This window comes from Gracilinanus agilis, chromosome 4, assembly GCF_016433145.1.
Source record: "Gracilinanus agilis isolate LMUSP501 chromosome 4, AgileGrace, whole genome shotgun sequence".
Classification (NCBI taxonomy): Eukaryota; Metazoa; Chordata; class Mammalia; order Didelphimorphia; family Didelphidae; genus Gracilinanus; species Gracilinanus agilis.
Window position 1 is genome coordinate 188,408,999 of NC_058133.1, and position 19,769 is coordinate 188,428,767.

The 19,769-nt window shown below is 49.5% G+C and overlaps 1 protein-coding gene across 4 annotated transcripts; it reads left to right on the forward strand.

Moving 5' to 3' along the window:
* Nucleotides 1–1,033: 1,033 nt before the first annotated feature.
* On the forward strand, nt 1,034–19,095 carry ETV4 (ETS variant transcription factor 4). Of its 4 annotated transcripts, none has more exons than XM_044672250.1 (12): nt 1,034–1,123; nt 1,457–1,550; nt 1,868–1,915; nt 9,311–9,364; nt 10,522–10,648; nt 11,342–11,500; nt 11,809–12,083; nt 14,358–14,432; nt 15,688–15,756; nt 15,952–16,124; nt 16,659–16,760; nt 17,996–19,095. In XM_044672250.1, exons 1-12 carry the CDS (start codon nt 1,064–1,066, stop codon nt 18,218–18,220), a joined length of 1,461 nt encoding a protein of 486 aa, XP_044528185.1. In that variant the 5' UTR covers nt 1,034–1,063; the 3' UTR covers nt 18,221–19,095. The 4 variants fall into 4 exon arrangements, with proteins under 4 accessions (XP_044528185.1, XP_044528187.1, XP_044528188.1 ...); XM_044672252.1 differs by having other exon boundaries at nt 14,358–14,417; XM_044672253.1 differs by having other exon boundaries at nt 11,360–11,500.
* The last annotated feature ends 674 nt before the right edge of the window (nt 19,096–19,769 follow it).

The following is a 19,769-nucleotide window of genomic DNA, read 5'->3' on the forward strand; positions in this document are numbered from 1 at the left end:
TGAATGAACTCCGACAGCAGCAAGTTTATTTTTTTATGAATGGGAGCCCAAGCCGTGAATGAAGCCCAGAACCAGGCCTTGTGTTCCGATTGGCCTGGGTTGCTGGGAAACTCCGCCCCCAGGCTCGGACGGGCTGCGATCCTGATTGGCGGGCGTGTCCGGCCCTGGGGTTTCATTCACAAAAGTCAATGAAACAAAGGGAACGGGGAAAGCTGAGCCCGTGGTGAAGGAAATGCACCAATCGGAGGGTCCCCCGGGCACACAACTGTCTGCTCCGGCCGGAAAACAAGTTGGTGCGCTTGGGACTGGGGACTAAGGAAGCCTTGCTCTGACTCGAACCCCGGAGTCCCTACTTTCTAATCCAGGGACATGCTCCGGACCCCAAAGCGGCAACTGCACTGACGCCCCCTCCTCAGGTGAGGGTGAGGGGAAAGGGAGGGGGAGGAAGTGTGATCCCCGCCCACACACACACACATACACACACACACACACACCCCACTACATACAATCGTGAGTTCACACACATGTCTCTGTAAATTTCGGGGAGGAGGGGGAATAAAAGGGGAAGCAAATGTTCGAGGTTAGAGCGGAGCTGGACCCGGAGCCCAGGTGTCCAGCAGAGAGGTGGCGGGCTTAGTTGCACGCGGATGGTGCATCAGTCTCCTTCCCCCCCCCACCCCCACGCACAAGCGCGCGCACTCACACGCACACACACAGACACACACAAAATAACTCTTATGTAACCGATCCCAGCAGTCCGGGGTTGCAGAAAGAAGGGAAAGGAAGAACTGTAAAGCTTCCGAGAGCAGGTGGGGGTTTATTTGGCGGGAGGGAAGTGGCAGTGGGGAAGTCCTCATTCCCTCCCGAGGTGGAGAAATTTGGTCATCCCACCTTGGACTCCCAACTAAAGGCAGTGGCCCTCCCCCTCTCTCCCAAGCCCCCTCCTGGGCTGTCTCGTGAGCAAAGCCCCGTTCCCACTCTCCCCCTGCCCCCATCCCCACTCCTACCCCAGGTCTTCCCCCCCTCGGTGGGGCCGAGGCTCGAGGTCTGAGGGAGGAGCCGAATGGAGAGGAGGATGAAAGGCGGATACGTGGACCAGCAAGTGCCATACACCTTCTCCAGCGTGAGCGCGGGTCTCGGCCCCTCCGGCACCGCGGGCACCTCAGTCCCCGGCTTCCTCCGACCCCCTCCCACCCCCGCAACTTTCCTCGCCCCTGGGCCATCCCTCTGTCCTTCCGCCACCCCCATTCTCGCTCCTCCTATCCCCACACGTCCCAAGCGGGGACCGGCTCTCTGCCAGTCCCGGGGGACCCAGCTCAGACCTCCACGCCCCAGCCCCGTGACCACCCTTGGTTGCCTCCACCCCATCCATATCCATCCCCCAACCCCACCACTCTAGAGGATGACTCGGGGTCCATTGGGCCCTTTTCTCCCCCCCGCCTCCCCCCACCCCCAGAAATCGCCCGGAAATGGGAGCCTGAGCCGAGCTCTGATGGTCACACTGGGGAAACTCATGGACCCTGGCTCCCTGCCGCCCCCGGAGTCAGAAGGTGAAGTGCCAGATCCTGGGGACCTATCCCTACCCTACCCCACCCCACCCCATGCCACAACATATTCTCCCAGTCCCCAGCCGGGGCTTCCTAATAATTACCCGGGCTCAATCTGTAATTCCCCCCCCCCCCAACACTTGTGGCATTTCCTTTCGAAGGACAGAAGTATTCTTTCCCCGAGTGCTCCTTACTTCAGTGGGTTCCTTCTGCCTCAGTGCGGTTGGGGGTGGGGGGAGCTCCCCGGCTTTGAGTTCATCTCTCGGTCTTCCAACTCCACCAACACCTCCCCATCCCATTTTATTCTATTCACCCCTCAGATCTCTTCCAGGACTTGAGCCAATTCCAGGAGACCTGGCTGACGGAAGGTGAGTTTGGGGTGGCGTGGTTGCTCTTCTTTCCCTCTGGCCTGTTACCCCCCACCCCCACCCTCCAGCCAGCTCCGGGACTCCCCCAAACCACCTCTCTTCTTCCCCGCCCCCCACCAGCCGAGTGTGTGGACATATATATTGATGTATTTATTTTCTCTTGCCCCGAGCGGGCTCCTAAGCTTGTGTAACTAGGCCTGGGGATGAATCAGACCATTGTGCGGGGTATTTGCTTATGAATGGAACTTGGCCTCAGGCCCATTTTCCTTGTTGAAATTTTCATTTGCAAAGTCTGCTTGGCCTGGTAGGAAGACTTAAGGTGTGTATTGGGGTGTGGGGGGTGTAGGGGAAAGGAGCAGTTAATTTGTTACTTATCGGCTAGAGTTTCCAAAACATTGATTCTTCTCCCCCTCCCCCATCTCACCAGACAATCAGCTTATTCAGTATGTAACACAAAAGAAGAAAAAAAGTTGAAATGATGTGTTTTTTTTCCCTGTCTTCTTTGCCCCCAGGGCCTAGGGATGTAGCCCTAAATTCCCTTGCTCATAAATCAGATATTTCTGCTTTTTTCCTCTCTTTCCCCCTCATCACCCACCAAAGTGATATTCTCCCAAATCACCTTTTCCCAGCGGGAGGCTGGAGGGCTTGGTGGTGCTTGGTGGGTGTATTGTGTTTCAGTCTGATGCATTTGCTGGGGGTCGAAACCAGATTTGGGTGTGGTTGGTGGATGTGTTTCATCTAGGGTGTTTTGGAAGGGATAGTTGACAGATTTTAGTTGGATCTGAGAATCTTAGATTTAAAGATGGAAGAGATCTTTTGATCTTATTCTGGTTGGTATATTTCCATAGGTTTGTTTCTGAGAAAACTGGTGGCGAGTTAATAGTTTTGTTTGTAAACACTCTGGATAATCAGGGCTCAAAGGATTAATATGCCATTTGAAGTTCATTTCATTTTAACATCTTGCTGATCAAGAAACAAAATAGAGATTTCTCCCACCTCTCCTCTTCCCTACCATCCCTCAACTGCAGGTGTCTTACCCAGATGACATTTTGTAAGTTCCAAACTGCAGGGGATCTTGGGGGGATCTGGAAAGAACTCTTGACTAGATAGCTAGGATTTTAGAGATATTTTGGGGTGCTATAAGTAAGACTTTTTCTCAGCCTTGTATGTAGCCTAAGAAGATCACTCACTCTTAGAATCACAGATCCAGAATCCTATCTCCCTATCCCAATCACCTTCCTTCCAGGGATTCCTGGTTTAAGACCTAAAGTGGCTTAAAACTAGGGCCAGGAGGCTATTGCACCATTTTTGTCACTTTGCTCATTTCTCATAGTTTCAAATCCCTCTGGCTTGCCAGGCTGAAGGTCCCCAATTCCTGTAACCCTAAAGTGGGCAGTAGCACCCCATGGTGCTGAGACAAGGAAGATTGGGCTCCCAGATTGGCTCTGGCATCAGCCAGTCTCATCTGTGGCCTATGTTTAGGGGTGAAGAGAGAAGAAAATGGCTCCCTGTCCCTTCACAGAGGAAGGTTCACCCCCTGATCAAAGGTTTTAGGGATGCTTAGGGGTGACAGTCCCAGGGAGCGTGCATGTATGTACATGACTCTATGCTCTTGTGGGTAATGCTCATTCTGGTACCCTGGAGTCCTGGCACATTCAAATCCAGTGGGTGGACAGTGTATGGCCAGAGAGGGGGAGGGAAGTATAAGAAGCAGGGGGAGGGGGATTGGGATCTCCCTGGTTCCCTTCCCTTCGGAGGGAGCGGCTCCGGTTCCCAGCTGGAGATGGAAGGGGCCTGAGGTGGGGATGCTGAGGCCGCTCACTCACACTCTCTCTGCGGAGACAGATGCAGCTGCCGGGGCCATGTCCCCCTCTGCCGTCAAGCCACCATCCTGGCCTTCTCTACTGCCTCCTCCCACAAGGTCAGTGTCCCCTCTTAGTACAGGGGGGCCCTGAGATACTGTGTATATGTGGGGAGGGAGGCTGAAGCTTGAAGGGTGTGGTGGGGGGGATGGGCAGGAATAGTTCCTTTGGAAATGAGTGATTGTAGGGAACCCCAGACCAAATGTGGGATGACCTGCCACCCCATTGCTTCCTGGAAAATTTAGAAGTCTAGTTTACCTCAACCCTCCAGGGGCAGAGTCCACACAGTTATGCCATGGGGTGTTTTTGTGATATATTTGGTGCCGAGTAGCTTCGGAGCACCACTGCTGTGCCCAGGACCAGGGTACCAAGATGTGGGCAAGGGAACCCTTGGTCTGGTGGGCCACTGAGGTGAAGGGACAGACAGCTTAGAGATGTTTGTTGTAGGGTGTGTCTGGTGTTTATAACCAGAAGGGAACTAACTCCCAAGCCCCGGTTTTGTGGAGCCTTACCTTGGAAGGCACCTCCATTTTCAGGGTAGATGCCAGAGTTCCATTGAGATGCTGGAAGAGGAGAGTGTGGGAGCAATTCCCTGAAGTTAGGTCTGATTTGGAGGGACCATTGACTGGTAGGGACTGGGGAGCTGACCGGTATTAAATAAGGTTTCTCCTCTAGGGCTTTCATCGGCGAGGAAGAGGTAGTGAATCTGAACTGAGGTTCTGTTTGGTGGAAATCAGAATGTTTGATATATCTTCTTGTGCCATAGGGTTCAAGCCCTCTGTTGTACTGAGATCCCCTTTGCACCATGAAACCTTTTGATCTCCTTGGCGAATGGGCATAGACTGTGACCTGATTCAGGTTCTCTAGGTCTATAATTGTCATAAGAGTTGGTCAAAGGAATTAGGGAATGTTCCAGTGTTCAGGAATGGGTTTATATCTCCATCTATGTGTACGTATGTCTATACATATGGAAATGCATATAATTCTGTGTTAAGGTATGTTGTGTATAAGCATGCGCTCAATTTCTCTGCTGTCCTCACCCGTAGTCTTTACCGGCACTCCCTTGGCTTTTCTTGTTGGTTCTCCCTCACAGGGCTGCTGGGCACAAGTGTTAGCCCTACCACCTGGGCTTAAGGAAAGGTGGTTTCTTATAGAACAGAGGTTGGCATTTGGGGTATGTGTGTGTATTATGTACAAATCATAGTCCATAGACACATTCCTGAAAAGCTGCATGGGAGTTGCTGAGAGTAGGGAGACAAGGCAAGTAGTTATATGCTCTGGAAAAGAGATCTCCTTCCTTACTTCCTTCCTTTCTCCTCACTGGCCTGTCCTTCTATTGCTGGGGTTCAGAAGTGGGCAGGAATCACAGAAATCTAGCAGAGGAGAGGGGCAGGAGTCAGTATATATGCAGCCAGACTCCTACCATATTCCCAGATCTATCAACAGATAGAATTGATGCTGCCACATGGAGACAGGCACAAGGTAGGGGAGCTATCTAGGTGAACTTTATCTAACCTACCTTCAAGATTAATGTAACCTTTCTGGAGACTTTCTGGAGGTTGGGAGACTGTCCATAAATCCCCCTTCAAGCATCCTTCCTTATCCTTCTAATTTTCCCCCTTTCCATTCTGGTTTCCAGAATTGCATAGACTTGAAGAATATTAGAATATGGATGGACCTTAGAGGTTATTTCCTCCAGCTCCTTTCTATTACAAGGCCCAGAGAGAAATTATTTGCCTTCAGTCATACAGCAAATCATTGACAGATCCAGGAAACAAAAAGTTTCTTCAGATCTCTTGCTGGCTTGGCAGTTCCTTGCCATCACAGCCATCCTCACCCCCTGCTCAGAAGAGATCACAAGAGCCTAATATTTAAAGCTGGAAGGAGCCTTACAGGATCACAGATAGAAACCATCAAGTCTAACCATCCTTTTTTATCTGCTATGGAGAGAGCATGAGTTTTAGCTTGGTATCTGGCTAGAATAAGAGAGGGAAGTCAGAACTCAATCAGATGAATAAATCCATTGAAGAAAGTGCCCTTGCTCTCCAGGAAAGGAAGTTTCAGGGTCATTCTTATTGTCATCCCTGATCTGCTCTCTGAAAATCTCCTGGCAAAGGAGCCCATCCCTCATCCTCTAGGCTTCTCCCTCCAGCCCCCATCCCCACCTGAACCTTTTGTCTCAACAACAACAACTGTGATAGCTACCACAGCACTTTAGGGTTTACAAAGCTCTTCACAATGTTATCTCATTTGATTTCCCCCCTTCTCCCCCCCAGCAACTCTGGTAGATTGGTCCTCTTATCCCTTTTTTTACAGGTGAGAAAACTGGGACTGATGGAGGTTTAAGTGAATAAGGTAGCATTTGAGCTCAGGGGTTTCTGATTCCTAAGTCCATCTCCCTAGTCACTGAGACTTCTAGCTTGCCTTAGTATGGAGGTACAGACAGGATCGTGGAGGGCTTTGGGAACAGAGCTGAGCAATAGAGGACTCCATGTAGCATTTTATTTCTTGTCCTATTTTACATTCTCCCTTCCCTTCCTTTCCCTTCTTTTCATTCCTTCCTTCTTCTCTTCCCTCCTTCCTTCCTTCCCTCCTTTGTTCCTTCCTTCTTTTCTCCCTTCTTTCCTTCCTTCCCTTCCTCCCTTTCCTCCTTCCTTCCTCATTTCCTTCTTTCCTTTACAACTCTTACCTTTTGTCTTAATATCAGTTCTAAGACAGAAGAGGCTAGGCAAACAGGGTTAAGTGACTTGCCCAGGGTCACAGAACTAGAAAGTACCTGAGAACCATTTAAACTCAAGCCCCTCTGACTCCAGGCCTGGTGCTTTATTCACTGTGCTACTTAGCTGCCCTCTCATTTGTTTCTCTTTTTAAAAATTAAACCTTTTTTGGAAAGTGGCTGGAATCCTAGAAACCCGGGGTTTTAGACCTAGAAGGAATTATAAAGTTATCTATTCTAGCCTCACCCCTTCATTTTACAGAGAAGGATCCTGAGTGAGGCCCAGAGGAGGGAAGAGGCTTGCCCAATGTCACACAATGAGTGGTTTAACCAGGACTTGAATGGGAATTAGATAGAATTCCTACCCTGGGGACTTTCATGGGATAGTACCAGTACCAGCTCTTCCAAAGTCTAAGGATGAAACAGATGAAAAGATGATAGTACCTATAGAGTACCGCAATATGGGCCTTGGGTTCAGGTTAGCACTACTCTTAATGGGATAGTGGAGGGAGTGACGTCAACAAGGGCTGCCCTGGCCCCATTACCTCAATGGAAACAGCTGTTTAATGAGGCCCCAAGGGGACCTTGAGTGCGTCACCTTTCTCCAAGCTCTGTGCCTTCACTCCCCTCCCTCTCTAGAGACCCTCTTTGCCTGAGTGGGCAAAGGAAGGGGGGAGGAATCTTTTTCACTTTGTATCCCATCACCCTTCTCTATATAGCCACGGCTACCATCCCCATTTGAGTTTGGAGGTGAGGAAAGGTGAGAGTGGGATAGAAAAGAGAATGAGAAGTCTGGGCCTTCCCAGAACAGAGAGCACTCATGACTGGACCATGTAGAGGACAGGTCAGGGAGAGGCTGAGGTACTCTGGAGTCTTTAAGGTCTTTGAGAGGTCTTAAGTGTCCTTAACTCAGTAGATGAATTCCTGAAAATCTGGATGTGTCTATCTTCTAGAAATGACTTTAGAATAAGATGTGGAAAGCTAGAGAGAACCTCAGAAACCAGAAAGTTCAACCTCCTCATTTTACAGATGAGGATAGAGTCCCCAGGAAATTAAGTGATTTACCTGAGGTCACAGAAGGAAGAAGTGAATGAGCATTTAATAAGCTCCTACTGTGGGCCAGGTACTATGTTCCCAGTCAGCCCTTTACAAATATGATCTCATTTGATTTCTACACAAGTAAGGACAGAGGTAGAATCTGAACAGAGGTTCCAGCATCTACTTTTTTTTCCCACTGATTCTCTCGATCGTTTCTGAGTTGTTTTACTTTTCTTTGTGATGGGTAGGTCTAGGAATGGCAGTGGCTGCTTGTATTTTGACCTGTTCTTCAGGCTTTCTCTTCCATCTCTCAGAAGGCAACCCATGAATATAGAAGCCAAATGTACCAGGCATCTCTGTTCCTCAGAAGAGCTTGGTGGTAGTGAGGCAGCTTGGTGGCTCAGTGGATTGAGAACCAGGACCAGAAATAGGTTCAAATCTGACCTCAGACACTTCCTAACTGTGTGGCCCTGGGCAAGTCACAAATCCTACTGCTTAGGCCTAACAGCTCTTCTGCCTTGAAACCAATACAGAATTGATTCAAAGACAGAAGTTTAGGGTTTAAAAATAAAAGAACTTGGTGGTGAATTGATTTTATATATAAGTAAATAATCATACCCTAATTTTTCTGTTCTATATATCGGTGTGTTCTCACTTAAGAAATATCTGTGATGTTTAGTTACAAAGAAACAGTTATAATGTTCGGTTCAGGATTAGGAGAGTGGGTAGGGGTTGTTTGGTTCTTTAAAGGTCCTATCTTCCCAGGCTTTGGAATCCCATCTCACCATCTGCTAGGCCACAGTGGGCATCTACATTCCAATGGTCTATACCCAGGGACCATCTTGACCCCAACCCCCTTTGCCTATTAAACAGTATAGGTCTTCTCCCTCTAGCAACTGCCCAGGAAAGAAATCCTACTGGATCCCTTAGAAAATAGTTGTGGGGTCAAACTCCCCTCTATCTCCAACCCCAAGCCCCTTTCCCTGGAGAGTCAGAAAAATCTTTGTCTCTATTAGTTTACCCAGAAGCCTTCCCACCACGCTCTACCTGGGAGGCCTGGCCTCAGGAGGAATGGCTCTGCCTTCTGTTCCCCACAGAACAGATTGCCTCCACCCATCCTACTCCTATCATTCTGCTCCAAATTCCCTACAGTTGAACTACCCCCCCCCAATCCCCCACCTTCACACCCTTAAAGCTTGTGTCAACTTGTCAGACTTCCAAGCTCTGAAAACTCTTAGAAACTCCAGCCAGGTCCCCTCCACACCCTGACAAAGCAGCAGATAAAAGGGCTAAGGCACCATGCCATCCCCACCCCCAAACCCCTTCATCCCATAATTTTCCCCTATCGCTCCCTACTAAGGCATGGGTAATGCCCCCATTCCCCACGCTACTCATCCATGACTTCTCTAAGTTTGAGTTGGGGAGAAGGAAGAGAGGAGGGCGGGGAGTAAACCTGTTTCAACTTCCAGAGGGGGAAAAAAAGGGAATTAAAATAAATCATGTAGGAAAAGACACTGGAATCTCCTCAGACAGGTTCTAGGAATGTTGCAGCCACAAAGTAGAGGAGAAGAGGGCAGAGGGGCCGAGTGGTGTCTGAGCCTTAGGACATGAGGCCAGTTCCAGGACAAAGATGCGGTTCCTCTCACCTGGGTTCCGCTACTCCACAAGGCCCTCTTTGGATGAAGATGATGGATCTGGTCACCTTTCTGTTATCTCTCCACCTCTGACACTGGCCTCACTCTGAGCTCCAGGCTCACTCCAAACCTTATTTCTCTGCAGCTCAGGTTCCCGACAGTGACGAGCAGTTTGTACCCGATTTCCACTCTGAAAACTGTGAGTTTGGGGGCCCTGTGTACAAGGGAGTTGGAGAGGAAGGACTAAGCCAAGGAAAGTTCAAGTATACATCAGACAGACCCATTTTCCCCCTTTCCTTGATAAAAAGTGTGAGGTGGGGTTCCTATTTTTTCAACGTAAACAAAGACTAGGCTAACTGGCAGGTTCTGACCACTGGTCAGAGGTGCCTGAAAACAAGGAGGCTCTGAGCCACATAAGTGTGGCTTCATTGTTGATCTCTTTTATAAGATCAACAATCAAGCCACATTTATGTGCCCGGCTCTGTGCTAAGTGGTTAGAGGTGCAAAGAGAAGCAAAAACCCATAGACAGTCCTTATCCTCAGGGAGAGCAGAACAGGGACAGTTCGTCTCAAACAACACATAATATGAAATACTTGACTCGATATTCTAAGTATTTGGCTCCAGAATATAATAGTAAGACCCCTATACATTCCTTTTTCTCTACCTCCATTCTCTGAATGCTCAGAACCCAACTGAGCCACGGTGGAGGAAAGACCATTTTCCACAGATAATCATGAATATGGTAGGTACAATGCAAAAGCTAAAAGTAAACATGAGGCAGAGGTTCTATGGTTCTGGGTTCAAGCCTCATGCAAAAAAAGCCCTTCTTCTACCCGGCTTAAGGTATAAAGTTTAATGCTTCCAGTGAGCCAGGATGAACACAATTATGAAATTAGAGATTTATTTGCACAAGTTCTCTGGAGTTTGGGTTTATGTTGAATATTGAACTTTAGGCAGCATCTCTGGCTAATGTCTAACTCTAGGCACTGTCTCTGGCTAACATCTAACATCGCCGGGTTTCCATTAGCTCTGATGTCCAGCTGTGCACTCCAGCATATTTACATATCGCTCAGAATATAACACATAGCAATATTGACCAGTGATTTTATTTGACCCGGTTCTGGCTTTAGCCATAGAATGTAAGAGCTGAAAGGCCCCTTAGAGATCATGGAGTCCAACTCTTCTTTTTTTTCCCCAAAGAAAAGGAGGCTGAGGTTCAGAGAGGTACACTGACTTACTTAACCCCAGATAGCAAAGACTCAGGGAGGGAGGCAGGAGACCTAGGTGGGGAGGAGGGAAACCAGCAGGCTACTGATCTCTGATCCTGCTTTGCCAATTCCACTCCCCCCATTCAGTAGCTTTCCACAGTCCCACCACCAAGATCAAGAAGGAGCCACAGAGCCCTCGAGCAGACTCGACCCTGTCCTGCAGCCGAAAGCCGCCGCTCTCCTACCACCATGGTGAGCAGTGCCTTTATACGAGGTGAGTCCTAGGCTGGGGATCCAGAGAAAGGAACTGTGGCTCTGCTATGGGGAGGAGCGTGGGAACCACCAAGTTGGGGGCTCTAGTGAGAGAGAGAAAGAGTTAGAGAGAGAGAGATAGAGAGAGAGGGAGGGAGGAAGGAAGGTAGGTTTGATGACCACCAGGACTGCCCAGCTGTCTGAAGGATGAGCTGTGACAGGTATATTTATTGGGGATTGGGAAAGAGGGGGCATCATCTTCCCTAAAGCTCTCTCTCCATGAGAAAGGACCCCATCTAATCAGTCTGAGCTCCCCTGAAACCAGCCTCAGTAGAAAGAGGGAAAAGGTGTTGAATTAAAGACGATGAATTAAAGAGGGGCGACAATGAATTAAACCAGGACAGGTTAGATTAAGGGAGAGGGATAGCCACAGTGGAGATAGAGGGTCTTGGTATTTTCAGCCCCTCCTCATTCAACAGCCTCTCTCCTCCCATCCTTCTATATAATGTGGGGCTGTGACCTCACTATCCCTGGGGAGCGTGTGAGTGTAAGGGGGAGGAGGCAGACGGAGCCGAGAATGACATAATGATAATAATTTATACTTGGATAGCTCTTTAGGGTTGGAAAGTGGCAGTTTGAGGAGCTTGTAGAGGGCTATGCCTAGGAAAGCTCACCTGACTTCCCTTCTCTCTCACCAATGTCTGCCTGCCTCTAGTGCCTATGACACCCCCAGACAAGTTGCTATCAAGTCTCCCACACACAGTGCCCCAGGACAGTCACCTCTGCAGCACTTTCCCCGGGCAGAACGGAGTTTCTTGAGACCCCCAGGGGCAGCCCCACCCAACCCCAGCCATGGGTTCATGATGGAGCATAGGTGAGTGGGGAACTTGGTTTTGGGGACCCACAGCCCCGGCTTTCCAGGAATTCCCTCTTCCTCCATCTTGGACCTGGCTACCTTCCCCGAGGCGGTGTGGTATAGTGGCTAGAGGTCATCTGGAGAATGAAGGAGTTGTACTGAGTAACCTCTCCGGTCCCTTCCAGCCCCCAATCTGGCATCCTCTCGTGGTAGGGAGCGGAATACCGCCTGTACTTCCACCCCAGCCTTGTGAGGAAAATACCCTGCTGTAGGAGGGAAACTAAGGGAAGCCTCTAATATTTTCTGTTCTCTCCTCCCCCATCCAGCTCCATTTTCCAGCAGCCCCCAGAGATCTGCCACTCCTTCCCGTCTTCCCAAGGTGGGGGCCGGGAGCCCCCTCCAGCCTCCTACCAGCCCCAACTGCCGGAGCCCTGCCTGCCTTATCCCCCACAGAACTTCAAGCGGGAATACCACGACCCCCTGTACGAGCAGGCAGGTGGGGGCGGGGGCAGCGGCAGCGGTGGTGGCAGCGGGGGACACAGGTACCCGGGGTCAGGGGTGGTGATCAAGCAGGAACAGACCGACTTCGCCTACGATTCAGGTGAGAGGAGTTGGGGATGTTAAGTGGGAAAGGAAAGTCTGGGTGATGGAGGAGGCTGGTATTAATGATGGCGAAGTGGAGGGGGGATATATGAATGGGAGAGAGACACTGCTGGTGTTAGTGATGGTCAGATGGGGCTGGGGGGTGGGGAGAGTGGCCACCGACTGAATGGGAGAAGAGGGCCCAGAAAAGCAAGCCAGCCCCGAGTGCTGAAACCAGGGAGCAAAAGAAGTGGTCCACATTCTCCCCTCCATGTTTCTGATCTTATTTTCTGCTAACCTGAGCTTACCTGCAAAGCTGGGTGGGTTAAAAAAAGAATGGAAACAAGTGGAGAAGAGGGGGGATAGTTGACCCTAACTAACCACTGGGGCTGGTTTTAAACCAAGGGAACCTCCCACCTCATTCCCTATTTCCACACCTGACAGAAGGGTAGGAGAGGAGTGTGCGTGTATGTATACACATGCATACGTGTGACACGCCTATATGCACACATTTGCTTGCTGATAGATATAGTTTATGTACATGTGTATACACACAGATTTAACGTGTGCATGTATACATGTTTAATATATTATAGGCATGCATGTAATGTGTTTGTATATAAGTAGTGTATGTGTGCACAAATACACATGTGTGTACACATGCATATACATGTTGCATGCACACATGTAATGCATTTGCACACATTTTAGTGTGTATGTACAAATGTGATGCATGTGTAGGGCACAAACACATCTATGGCATATATATACACATGTATTTAATGCATGCATTTATATATACACTTGCAATGCATATGTGCACATATACTCTGTATGTATGGCACTTTATGCACACACATACATGTAATGCATGTGCACAAAGAAATACATTTAGGCATGTATGTAGAGATATGTGTGCAGAAACACATTTAAGGTATATGCATTTACATGTACACATGGCAATGCACAGGTGCACATTTATGGTGTGTTTATTGTGTTTTGTGTACACACATACATGTAATGCATGTGCACAAATAAATACATTTAGGGGTGTGTACAGAGGTCATGTGTGTGCACAAACACATTTAAAGTATATGCATGCACACGTACTTCATATGTGCAATTATAGAGGCACATGCAGTGCATATGTGCACAAACACCGTGTAGACGCATGTATTATGTGTGCCGGTGTGTGTGTACACAAGGACACTTAATGTATGTGTGGCACCTATTTAATGCGTGCTTATGTCTGTATCCACAGGCACACGTGGAGTGCGTGTGCATTTACCCATATCCCCACAGACACTTGGCTGTGTGCATACACATCCCCTTGACTTAGGAAGCGGGAGATGAAGGAAGCCTGGATGGAGGCAGAGCTCTTGCTCCTGACCTTCAAACACTGCACAGTGGAAGGGAATCCAGTTACATGCCCTTGAACTCAGGGCCCCTCCCCCTTCAGCTCCCTCTGAATGGAGTCAGGAATTCCATTCACAAAATGGAGGCATAAATGAGCCCACCCCACCCCCTTCCCCAATCCCGGAGGTGTCAAATTTCACTTCTAGCTTTTCACTCATAGGTGTGAGTGGGGGAAGGAATGGACCCGGAACTGTCTTCTTCCGTCCAATCACCTCTGGGTGGGAGCAGCCGATGCCTGGGGCGGGGCGGGGGCGCCGGCGGGGGAAGATTCTCCTCCCTCCTCCCCCCCCCACCCCTCCCCCTAGCCCTACGGGTTGCAGATTCGGGGATTGGTCCAATAGGATCGAGGTTCTGGGCTGTTGTCTTCCAAATTGTAGAAACAAAAAGCTGGCCCCAGATTGGGGAAGGAGCCCAAGTGTGTTTGGGAACTTGACCCACCGCCCCTCTGCCCGGACTCCCCGCAAAGAACATACTGACTCCTTTTCTCTGGGAGCCGCTGCTCTTCATTCATGCACTCCCGTTCCTCCCTCCCCCTCTATAAACAGGAAATAGCCGCTCCCAGAGGCTTCCTCTGGGGTTGGAATTATCCTGGCCTCCTTTCAAATAGAGGGAAAACCCGACTCAGCAACCCTGCCTGCTCGCCAGGCAACAGCTGCCCTCCACTCCCTGGCCCAGGGCTGTTCAGACCAGAGACTGAGGAGAAATGGGCACCTTCTCTCCGTGGTGGGGATGGGGCCCAAGAAGGGCCGTCAGGATGGGAGAATAAGAGGGATGCAGGCTAGACATCAGGAAGGAATGAGACGGGGTTGCTTCCCCATCCCCCACCCCCATCTCCCTTGACGCTGATGGTTCTTTCCCCCACCCCCACCCCCCACAGATGTCCCTGGGTGTCAGTCCATGTACCTACACGCGGAGGGCTTCCCTGGCCCCACCCCCGGTGAAGGAACCATGGGTAAGGCAGCTGATCCCCAGCCCTGACTCCTGGCCCCAAACTCTTACCCTGCCCCCATCACACCAAGCAACCAGGATTGTAAAATGTCAGGAGTGGAGGAAGCCTTGAGACTCCAACCCCTTCCCCTCATTTTACAACTTCTGGTCTGGAACCAAGACATCAAATCTAGTCCCAGATACTTTCTAGCTATGTGACCTGGGCAAGTCACTTCATCTCTGTCTGCCTCAGTTTCCTCATCTTTAAAATGGGGATAGTAACAGCAACCCCTTCAGGGGTTGTTATGAGGATCAAATAAGATAATATTTGTAAAGAACTTTTTACAAGCCTCCAAGCACTATGTAAATTCTAGTTGTTATTATAAATATTATCATCATTATCATTATTAATAGAGTATTTGGGGTCCGGAGGCAATAAATATCACACCTGGAATTTTAACCTAGGTCTGTCTTCTGATTCCTAATCCAGTATTCTCTGGGCTATAAAGCCACAGAATATCTCAAACCAAGATTTCCTCTATGGAATCTCATTTCAGTAAGGCATTTTGTTCCACTCTCTCTTTGCCTCTCACTGTCTCTTCCTCCTCTTCCATCTCTTTCCTTTGTTTCTCCCTCCCTCCCTCTTTCCCTATGTATCTCTGTCTCTCCGTCTCTCCCTCTTTTTCTCTTCTCTCTCCCTCTCTTTTCACTCTTCCTCCTCTCCGTCTCCTCCTCCCTCTTTCTCCCCACCTCCCTCTCCCCTTCTCCCTTCCTTCCTCCCTCCAATATCTCTCAGTATGCATATATAGAATCATGGATTTAAAGCTAGGGAAAAAACCTCAGAAGCCATCAAGTCCCAACTCCTTTATATTACTATATGAAGCACCATGTGCCAGGCACTGTGCTAAGCCTTTTACAATTATTTTCTCATTTGATCCTCAAAACCCTGGGAAGAAGGTGAAACGTCCAGGGCCACACAGCTAGGATGTTCCTAAGACTGTATTTGAACCCAGGTCTTCCTGACTCCAGGCCCAGTGCTTTATCCATCATGCCACCTTTACAGATGAGAGTTGAAGTGATCGGACTTGCTTCAGGGTCCACAAACTATAAGCATCAGAAATGGGATTTCAACCCTTGTCCACTGACTCAAGAACCAGTTCTTCCCCCCTATATCTATTTTATAGATATAAACTGCCTCCTTTCTGCAAATGGGTTGGAGGGGATCTAAGATCCCAAATCTCTAAAGTCTGTCTTCCACCTTCTCTCTTTCCCCCCCTTAGGTTATGGTTTTGAGAAGTCTCTTCGGCCCTTCCCAGAGGATGTGTGTGTGGTTCCAGAGAAATTTGAAGGTTGGAGAGGGTGACTGGTGGGGTGGCAGAGAGGGTGGGAGAGAAGTGCTGCCCGTCTATGACTCCTGTCTGAGCCTCCTTGGTGTTGTGGGTTTGGAAGTCTTCTCTGCATCTCCTTCCTAGAAAGGGAGAGGTTCAGAACCTAGAGAGGGCTCCCCATCACCTCTCCTTCTGCTGCCATGTTGTTCTTCACAGGGGACATCAAACAGGAGGGTCTTGGGGCATTCCGGGAAGGGCCCCCATACCAACGCCGAGGCTCCCTCCAGCTCTGGCAGTTCTTGGTGGCTCTGCTGGACGACCCGACTAATGCTCACTTCATTGCCTGGACAGGCCGAGGGATGGAATTCAAGCTTATAGAACCAGAGGAGGTAGGTGACTCCCTTCCTTTTCCCGCCATGAAGCTTCTACCCTCCTCACTAACCATGAGGACTGAAAAACCCACAGGTGAAAAAACCCATGGATTCCTTCACTATCTGCCTCTCTTTTTATTTTTTTTTAAACCCTTACCTTCCATCTTGGAGTCAATACCATGTATTGGCTCCTAGGTGGAAGAGTGGTAAGGGTGGGCAATGGGGTCAAGTGACTTGCCCAGGGTCACACAGCTGGGAAGTGTCTGAGACCAGATTTGAATCTAGGACCTCCCATCTCTAGGCCTGACTCAATCCACTTAGCTACCCAGCTGCCACCCCCCTCCCCTCTATCCTTTTATCAAAGCCTCATTTCTATCCAGCCTGGGGATTTGGGAGGATTCTGCTGGCTGGTGCTTAGACTAGGCCTGACAGTATTAAGTGTATCAAAACCAGGCACTTCTCCTGGACCACGTCCTCTTCTCCTCTCTGACTTTCTGCCCCATGCCCCTTCAAGAGCATTTCTCCCCAGACTCATTTGCCCATCTCCCCCAGGTCGCCCGGCTCTGGGGCATTCAGAAGAATCGTCCGGCCATGAATTATGACAAGTTGAGCCGCTCGCTCCGCTACTATTATGAGAAGGGGATCATGCAGAAGGTTGGGCTCGCCAAAAGGCTGGGGCTGGTGGGGAGTGGTGGGAGGGATTGGTGGTGCTGCTATGGGAGAAGATGGAATGAAATCAAAAGCTTAGGAGAGGAAGGAAGTTGTGTTTAGTGGGGGGGGGGATCAACCATCATCACCCCCTTCACACCAAGGAAATAGTTGGCGGGGGCTGGGGGAGGAGGGGGAAGGGCAGAATGTGGAGTTAACAAGTTTATCTGTCAACCTGCTCTCCCACCTGCCCCAACAGCTGAACTGCTCAGAGTTATGAGATGAACAGTTAGGTCAGAGTTTCCCAAGCTATTTTTGTCACAGGAAACTTGGGCTTTAAATATATTAATGGAAATGATGGGATTGAAGCTAGGATAATGGAGCATTAAAGAGAGATTGGGGGGAATGGGATAAAGGGAATTATAATAACTTTTCCTCCTCAGCCCCAGGTGCCATTATCTAATAAGCAATTTTGATGCATAATTTAATAATTAATAAGAACAAATAATAATTAATATGTTAGAAGAGTAACTATTGATAGCATGGACAGTATTGGAAATGGAAGGAGGCCCTGACTGGGATGCCCTAGAAAGAGCACTCACTCTGGTGGCAGAGGGCCTGGGTTCAAATGTGACCTTTGTGGATTGTGGACAAGTCTCCAAGGTGCTAACATCCGTTTTCTTCTCATCTGTAAAAAAGAGAGATATTGGACTAAATGGCCTCATTTCAGTCCTATCTGACTCTTTGTGACCCCATTTGGGGTTTTCTTGACCAAGATACTGGAGCGGTTTGCCATTTCCTTGTCGGGCTCATTTGACAGATGAGGAAACTGAGGCAAACTATGTTACTTGCCCAGGGCTGCGGAGCTAGTGTCTGAAGCCAGATTTAAACTGAGGTCTTCGTGACTCCAGGCTGCGCTCTTTGCACTGCACCACGTAGCTGCCCAGCTCTAGAATTATGTGCCTGTATTTTCACCTAGAACTGCCAGTCTCATCCTGTGGGATTCCAGAATGCCTTTTAGGAATACCCAGTTGGGCATAGAACACTTCTTAACTGAATGGGGCTGGTACAAAGGGATAGGTGCTGGCTTTTCTCTTCCCAGGGAATCTGAGCACGAAAGGATTTCCCTCTTCTCCCCACGAGAGCCCCGGACAATCCTGTTCAACACAGGGAAGGGGTGATCTTGTCTGGAGCCGGGGGGATAGATGGGATGGCTCCATCCTCTCCATTCCATCCCTCAGGTGGCTGGTGAACGCTACGTGTACAAGTTTGTGTGTGAGCCCGAGGCCCTCTTCTCTCTGGCCTTCCCAGACAATCAGCGCCCGACCCTCAAGTCTGAATTCGACCGACCTGTCAGTGAGGAGGACACTGTCCCCTTGTCTCACCTGGATGACAGCCCTGCATACCTTTCAGAGCTGGGGGGGCCTGTCCAGCCCTACGGGCCTAAGGGTGGCTACTCCTACTAGCTCCAACATGTCACCGAGAACCCACAAACCCCCCAGGTGGGGGCAGGGGACGCTACTCTGTGACCATCCTCTTTGTACATATGGATACATTTGGTGTTGGCAGGAACCCTTCACTCCCTTCTCTGACACTCCAGGAAACTTTGGGGGGCAGTTCCCCAGCCCTGGTCATCCATCCCTTCTCACTTTCCTTCCCCCACTGAAATGGACCCCACTCATGGTGCTCACTTGAATGGCTAGAGAAGGGGGAGAAATAACCTTGCCCTTACGTAGGAGGCCCATACATTTTCTTTCACTTTTCCCTACTACCCAAGAGGACTCAGCTCTGCCTTTCCCCATTTCCTTCTAAGTGGCCCATCCATCTTCCTTTTCCTCCAGTAAGTACAGAGAAATGGGTTTGCCCCTACCAGATCAGGGGAAGAGGACTGGCTCTCCCTACCACTTTGAACCCCAGGGGATCTTTGAGGCCCAGAAAGCTCCCATCAGATCCTTCAAGAAACCTAGATAAGCCCCCTTATCCAATGACCAAATCCTCAGATCACCTTTCTGCCCCACACCAACCTCTTGGTTAATTGGGGGGTCAATAAAATGCTTTTTGAACTAAGGAAGATATTGACCCTCTAACTTGGCTAGCTGTCCTTTCCCTGCAGGTGGCTGATGGCAAATGATCAACTGGGTCACTGGAGGGTGTTCGCTGAGGGGGAGGAGTTCCTGTTTAGATTCTCTGGGAAATGAAGGCTGGAGGGGGTCTATCTTGGGCTGGGTAGTTTCAGGATGGGCAGGAGAGGGTTCCGTGCTCAAAGGAGAGCATATTATCCTCTCCCCCACATCAATGTCCTCCCCCCTCCCCCATCTCTCCAGATTGAAATAAATGCCCCTGCCAGGCTGTCGAGTCTCTGTGTCCTCAATGTAGCCAGGTTGAGTCTTATTTCCCCAGCATGTGGATTAAGAGTCTGGGGATGAAGACATCAGAGAAACAAATTGCACAATTTGCTCAAAGTTTAGGGGTTCCAGGATGTTTTCTGAATTCCGACGCTAGTTTTCTACAACCTTTTGACTAACCCATAACCCATTCTGGTCTAGTCAAACAATACATCAGTACACCACCAACTTAACCCTACCTCTTGCTGGCTTCTGGCATAAGGAGTAATTCAGGGTTCCCTCCCATCACTCCTGGACAGGCTGAGGGGGCCCATTTGTTATCATTGCATTTTTGCTAGGGATGAGAGGCAGGGGGCAGCAGGATGTGAGGGGGAGGCCAAAGTATGCCCTGGGAGTTAGGCCAGTTGGGTAAGACAACCAGACGTGTACTTCCAGGGAGGAGGGATTGGAAGTAGTAAAGAATTTTCTCTTCCAAATTTGGAAGAAATATGATTCCTGGGGCTGAGTTTAGTATGAAGGAAGGAGTAGGATACCTGAGCTGTGTGTAACTAAGACTGGTGACTTTGCTGTGGTGGGTGTGCTGGTGGGAAGACAGGATAGGACTAAGGACCAAGATTAAACAGAAGCATCCCCATTAAGCCTAGGCCCATTTTTGGGGATGTAGGTAAAG